The sequence below is a fragment of the Gobius niger genome (genome assembly GCF_951799975.1).
Source record: "Gobius niger genome assembly, chromosome: 17".
Lineage (NCBI taxonomy): Eukaryota > Metazoa > Chordata > Actinopteri > Gobiiformes > Gobiidae > Gobius > Gobius niger.
The window spans coordinates 27,429,908-27,437,102 of NC_136868.1; the positions used below are offsets into that span (position 1 = coordinate 27,429,908).

Consider the following 7,195-nt stretch of genomic DNA (forward strand, 5'->3'; position numbering starts at 1 on the left):
CACAGCAAAGACATTATTCATTCAAATGAATGCTCAACATTTCACCCAATAAATTCTATGTATTGGATGATATGTTATGTGGTGTAGCTTTAATTCATTGGTTTGTTAAGAACTTACTTGCTGCACATTTGAAAGGCTTTAGCAGCAATGCTTGGAGACTGCTGGAACTTTGCTGCCATCTGCTGGCAAAGACGCAGAAGAATAACTGGAGAAGGCATTTTGGTTTGTAAAAAGTAAATCATTTATTATTACACATTTAATTGTTTAGAACGTACATAAAAAATTGGGCCAATCTAAGAGACACCAGGTACAGTAAAAGAAAAATATTACAAATAAAACAAGCTACACAAAAATGACATTGGGCAAAGTGATCTGAAGTGAGAAGGCCAACATAAGTGAACGAAGGTCACCGGAAAGTCCAGCAGTAACTAAATCATGCTTTGATTTTTGTCTTCTTCAGTGTAAATCGTCAAACTCTGCCCATGATTTGTCGTCCCCGGCTTTAGATGAACTTAACTGTCAAACTCGCGCCTCGTGATTGCATCAGGTCCCACCTCAGACTGTGGCCTCCATGTCCTGAGGCTCGTCCCCCTCCAGGAGGCTGTAGGACGCGTGGCTCTGGAAGGGGCGCTGCAGAGGGTGAGCCAGCAGTTTGGCCATACAGTTGTGCAGTTCAATGGCAGGTCCGCACAGCGATACTTCGTAGCGATAGCACATGCCCTTAGAGTCCAGGTTACAAAAGGATGTGTAGTTTTCCTGCAATACAAGGAAAATCCAAAAGGCCATTTTAAACACTAATAAAAAACCCAGATACTTCAACCCAATGTCTAAACTTCACTAAATTGATACTTTATATAGCTAGGAGTGTTGCAGCTTGTTACAGTTTAGGGCCATAACGCCTTTGCTCTGCCCGAACCCGTCAGATCTCAGAAGCAGGAAGTGCCTGGCTGGTACTTGGATGGGAGACCACTTGGGAACACCTGGAAGCCTGGGTGACTGTGGTGAGTCAGTGGTTGGTGGTGGTCGGAGGGGCTGATGGCTCAGATTGGCAGCCTTGCTTCTGTCAGTCCACCCCAGGGCAGCTGTGGCTACGATAGTAACTTACCACCACCAAGTATGGAGTGAATGAATAACCACTCACTCTCACATACACACAGCCTAATCTGGTTTCCATTCAAAACATATACTTTAGGCCCTAATGTACAGTTGGGCCAAAAAGTTTACACACCCTGGTGGATTTTTTAGGCCATTTTTCAAAGAATTTTCACAAAAAAAGAATTTCACCCATGGTCTGTGAAAAAAAATGTGTGAACCCAAACTAAAATACCAAAATGACCCTGATCAAAAGTTTACACACCCCAGTTCTTAATACCGTGTATTGCCCACTTTAGCATCAATGGCAACTTGGAGTCTTTGGTGGTGGTTGTGGAGATGGTTCTGTATATAATCTAATGGTAAATTGACCCATCCGTCTTGGAAAAAAGCCTCCAGTTCCTGTAAATTCCTGGGCTGTCTTGCATGAACTGCACATTTTAGCTCCTCATACAGTGGTTCAATGACACCGAGGTCAGGAGACAGAGATGGAGATCTTCACTTTGTTCTGCTGGAGACAATGGCAGGTCGTTCTTGGCCGTGTGTTTCAGATCATTGTCTTGTTGGAACGTGAAGTGCGACCCATGCACAGCTTTCAGGCTGATAAGCGCAAATTCTCCTCCAGTATTTTTTGATAAGCTGCTGCATTCATCCTGCCATCAATTTTGACCAGGTCGCCTTGGTGACTCACACTGCCCCAAAGCATCAGCAAACCGAAGGAATGGTGCACTTTTCAAAATAGGCCTTGCTGTCAACAAGATTATATACAGAACCTTCTCCACACCCACCACAAAAGACTCCAAGCTGCTAAAGGGGGCAATACACAGGAGTACCTACTTTTCAACAGCGTCATTTGGGTATTTTATTTTGTTATGGTGATTTTAAATGGAGTTTACACCATTTTTTCACAATAAATGTTTTCACGACATCACTGACCATGAGTAAATAAAAAAATAAAAAAATGTTTTTGTGTTTTTATTCATATTATTTAAGAAATTGCCAAAAAAATAAATAAAAAAAATCCACCAGGTTGTGCAAACTTATTGGCACAACTGTATATGTTTTAAATGGAAACCGGATTACCCAGAGCAGGGGTGGGCCACATGACTGAGTAACCTGAATTGAGTTGGAGGGCTGCATCAATGATAACTTAAACTTAATTTTGCTGAACTTTCTCCCATTCCAAAATGCACAAAATTATATCGGAAACTCGCTTATTATAATTAATAATTTGTTAACAAAGGGGCAGGTATCATCACAAGACACTCGTCTCTCGGCTCCTTTTAAACAGCATTGACTTAGCAGTGCCGTTTGACCTTTGAATGAAAAAAATGAAAATTTAAAATACAGATCCATTTGAGCCCACACTGGCATGGGAAACACCACGAGAAAAGAAAATTATAGAAAGAGTAGAGGGCTGGACAAAATTACTTGGCATAGGGTCCCAGAGGAAACTAAGGGAGAACATCTACAGGACCTTCTAGCTGTGATGCACGAGCGCTAACCGCTGCCCCGGCGTGCTAATAACCTTAGCACTGTCTCAATCTGGGATTGCTCCGGTTTAAAGTGATAGTCTGAAAGTCTAAATGTATTACAAATGTTATAAAATGTGCAAAATCGACCACCTGGTCTTACATTTTGATTTAGAGTAAGTACGGTAATAATATATACTGTATATTATAGGAGCTTTCGCGTTCAGACGCGAAAGCTCCTAACCATGCACGGAGGGTTCCACCCCAAATCCAGCACTCTGAGGCTGTATGCTAGCCGTAAGGAAGGAGGCCGAGGACTAGTGAGTGTGAGAGCCACTATCCAGGATGAAACATCCAAGATCCATAAGTACATCAAGGACAAGGCTCCGACAGATGACGTGCTCAGTGAATGTCTCAGACAATGGGGAACAGAAGATGAGGTGCTGGAGGTCCCGTCATGGGAGGACAAGCCCCTACACGGCATGTACCACCGAAACATAACTGAAGTGGCGGATATACAGAAATCCTACCAATGGCTAGACAGAGCCGGACTAAAGGACAGCACAGAGGCTCATCATGGCTGCACAGGAGCAGGCCTTGAGCACCAGAGCAATAGAGGCCCAGATCTACCAAACCAGACAAGACCCCAGGTGTAGACTGTGCAAAGAGGCCAATGAGACAATCCAGCACATAACTGCAGGGTGTAAGATGCTGGCAGGGAAAGCTTACGTGGAGCGCCATAACCAAGTGGCTGGTATAGTGTACAGGAACATCTGTGCAGAGAATGGGCTGGAAACCCCAAAGTCAAAGTGGGAAACACCTCCAAAGGTGGTAGAGAATGACCGAGCCAAGATCCCGTGGGACTTCCAGATACAGACGGACAAAATGGTAATGGCGAACCAACCGGACATTGTGGTGGTGGACAAAGAGCAGAGGAAAGCCGTTGTGGTCGACATAGCAATACCAAGCGACTTCAACATCAGGAAAAAGGAACACGAGAAACTAGAGAAATACCAGGGGCTCAGAGAAGAGCTGGAGAAAACCTGGAGGGTGAAGGCATCAGTGGTGCCCGTGGTCGTTGGGGCACTCGGGGCAGTGACCCCCAAACTGGAGGAGTGGCTCCAGCAGATCCCAGGAAATACATCAGACATCTCGATCCAGAAAAGTGCAGTTCTAGGAACAGCAAAGATACTGCGCAGAACCCTCAAGCTCCCAGGCCTCTGGTAGAGGACCCGAGCAGGAGGAAAAAGAGACCGCCCGCGGAGGGTGAGGAAGAGTTTTTAAAAAAATATATATATATATATATACTATAATTTTCTGTAAAGTCTCTCCTTTCCGGATCTCAGCAACTAATCAGAGTCTAGTGTCCTCCTGCGTTGACCAATGAGACGAGCTTTTCCAGTGAACCAGCCTGTCAGGTCCAATCAGGAGGGAGGGGGAGAAGCTTGATCGTTTACTTTTGAAAATTCTGTTCCTGCTCTCCTCATTTTGCAAACTAAGAATCTTTGTCTTTGATCACTTTGCAAACTTACAGAATACAGACTATAATTTAACATTTTTTGAGGGGAGGACGAACATTTGACATAGCATTAACTGTTGTCAAATCAATATTACACATGCCTCGTTAAAGCCAATCACTGTCAAGTCACACAACGCACATTCATTAAATATCTAGTTTTCAAAAAAAAATGTATGTAGCAGCACCTTGAGTTTTTCCGTCATCGCCATTTTGTCAATTAGTATTGATATAACTGGTATAATTGGCTAGACCTACAGGTGGCGAGGTAAAGATTAAGCCAAGATAAACTGAACTATACTAGACTTTTAATAGACTTTTAGAATGGTCCAGAAACTCATTTTATTTTGTGTTGAAAAGTGCATTCTGTACAATTACATAAATGCATATTATAGAGATGGTAAAAGAGGCAGACACTACACTTAATCTATAAAAATACAGTGATTTTTGAAGTAGCAAAAAAACAAAAACAGTGTGAGTCAAGACTTACCCTCCAACTGGTTTCATCTCCCTGTTCATCCACGCCATTGTGAAGGTACACGACATCAAAGAAGAAATACGGAGACTGAAGCATCTTCTACAGAAAGAGGAAACCAACATTTAACTTGCCAGGATGCGTTTTGTGTTCACTCTTTTGTGTTTACTTTGTGAGAAGTGCTTACACTGACGGCCTCTGACGGGCTGAACTGTAGTGGGCCTGCGTGTCGACTGTAGATCAGCACCGTACGAACCACATAGGGCGGAGGAACGGTCTGCACATTCTCCGTCATCGGCAACTCAATTTTCTGTCGACTAAAGGGATTGAAGAGAGAGCGGAATGGGTTTATTGTGTTTATTACATTGTTTTAAAACATTTGCTGTAAAAGGAGTTATTACTTACATAACGTTAAGAAGATCTTCAAGGTCTGAAGTGACAGGTTAAGGTTGAATTGAATATTTTTATTGTATTAAAAATAAAAAATGGACATTCAAGAATCCTGGGATATTTAATAAACAGTAGTTGGTATTAAAGGATACTGAAAGACTCACACACATTGGTGTCCAGGTCATAGAGGCAGCTGCACAGTTCTCTGGGGTCAGAGGTAAAGCCCGACAGCTGCAACGCACCAAGGAAGCATCGTCTTTCTTTTGATCAAGTAAAATAAGCTACATTAACTTGACACCGATATGAGAGATATGACTCACCCACAAGGCGTCATCGTTGACCACCACCAGAGCAAACTCGTGCCGCTTGTCGATCTTGTGCTTCGTTCGGACAAACATCTCGATCATCTTCTGAGATATGTTCAAGGCATTCGTTTTAGACCTGGGATGCAAAACACAGATAAACACAGAGAAGTATTTTGGTTTGTGTGTCAGTAGTTGTTCTTTTTTTTCGTTCTGTTGTTCTTTCTTTTCAAGGATTAATGGAGAGGTGGAACACTGGCTTACCCATTAAAAGACTCTAACTTTGGCAAAGACATTTCTTCAGACAGGTCTAAGCAGATTATCTAAAAAAGAGGAAGAAAAAAAGAGGCATGTTCAAAAGAAGCAGAAGCAAAAGTTAAGACGCAAATTGTGTTTAGCATTTGAATGGATTTTCATTTAGTATTAGCTTTTTCATTTCTGACACGGCAAAGCATTTGTCATCTGACAGCTCAGACACTCACCACTTTTTCCGGACAGTTGACCCGTGGGACCCTGAGCTGATACTCGGCCGGCGGAGGGATGTTGGTGCACAGTGCGGGTTGACTCTGCGTGGGTTTCGGTCTCTCCTTCACGACAGCAGAAGCAGTAGCAGTGGCGGCGTTACTGTTGGACATGGGCCCTGCAGTACTGGGGCCGGCAGCACCAGCACCAGCAGCAGCAGCAGCAGTGGCAGTAGAAATAGGGGACGCCGTTTGGGCCACAGTGACAGACACAGAGGCGGTGGTGGTGCTCGGTGGACTGTCACTGGTGGAGGCTTCTCCCTCCCCCTCCACGCGGCTCCCCACCGCCGGCTGAGGTATGCTGGCGTTACCGTTCCCTCCCAGGCTGCCCGTGCTGCCCCGCCGGTCCTCCGCTCCTTCCGGGTTGGAGCGGGTTCTGGGTCGAAGCTCCACCATGCGCTCCTCTCCATCTGCGGGGCCTGGCTCTGGAGTCTCCATGGGGGCAGTTGTTTCTGAGGGGAGGAAGAAATGAAGTGAGTTTGAGCACTGATCCAAATCCTGGTGTTTCATTGGGTCACTACAGAGTTACTTCCCCTCATTCAGGACAAAACAATACAACTATAAAAACCTAACCTTTGCAATTGTTCTCCTACCTTTGGTTTAGAGAAGTGGTAAGGTCCAGCAACTGTTGACATTATAATGCAGGTAATTTAAACGAAACACATTCTTTTACAGGCTGCTTTGATGTTGTAAAAAGATCATAATAAACCACTTCCTTGCACCTGTTCAAATGTATATAGTGGACAATGAATGCCACAGCAACGACTTCTTATTAAACATATGTTGCACTCTACAAAAGATATAGTAACAATATTTGAGTGGCCGATATAACAGACGGGCTGTAAAGAGTCTCCAAAAGCCCACATGACAGATTAAACCATCCGATTGTTGAGCCAGTGCAGTTTGATGACAGCGCAGACCACGCAGTAGCTGAGCACTGACAGTCGTTTAAGAGTCACACACGGGGATAAACTCCTGCACAGTCATATCAAATCAAAGGAATGACTTACCTGATTGCAAAACGGGATAATATAAGGTTTAAATGCTACGAGCAGCAAAGAAATCTACACAAAACTGACATTTGTTTTGAACGTTCTTCCGCTACGACGCGGCTGTACTTCCTGCTCGGAAGAGGGAACGTCACAGAATTGCATTGTGGGTAATGGAGTTTATAAGAAGAAAGGCGCACATTTGTTTTGTTTTGCGGGTTTTGATTATTGATTCGGTCTCAGAGTTTGCCAATTGGCAACTGCAGCTGATTGCCAGATGTGGACAGTTTTGTCCCCCACCTCAACAGTGGAATGGGTAACACCCAGTCTGAACTGTCACCATTTAATACAGCCTTTATGCTAGATTACAGGAGTTTATTCACTGAGCTGTGGCAAAAAAGTGACAAAGTAAATCTATTTTCTTTTCTTTACAATGTT

The 7,195-nt window shown here is 43.9% G+C and overlaps 1 protein-coding gene across 1 annotated transcript; it reads right to left on the reverse strand.

Annotated features, from left to right (window-relative positions):
* Positions 1–240: 240 nt before the first annotated feature.
* babam1 (BRISC and BRCA1 A complex member 1) lies at positions 241–6,890 on the reverse strand. Its single transcript, XM_079575425.1, has 9 exons — positions 6,779–6,890; positions 5,730–6,220; positions 5,512–5,570; positions 5,266–5,386; positions 5,098–5,176; positions 4,961–4,985; positions 4,743–4,872; positions 4,571–4,657; positions 241–756 (listed from the first exon to the last, which is right to left on the reverse strand). The coding sequence occupies exons 2-9, from the start codon at positions 6,204–6,206 to the stop codon at positions 556–558; spliced, it is 1,179 nt and encodes a 392-aa protein (XP_079431551.1). The 5' UTR covers positions 6,207–6,220; positions 6,779–6,890; the 3' UTR covers positions 241–555.
* Between the last annotated feature and the right edge of the window lie 305 nt (positions 6,891–7,195).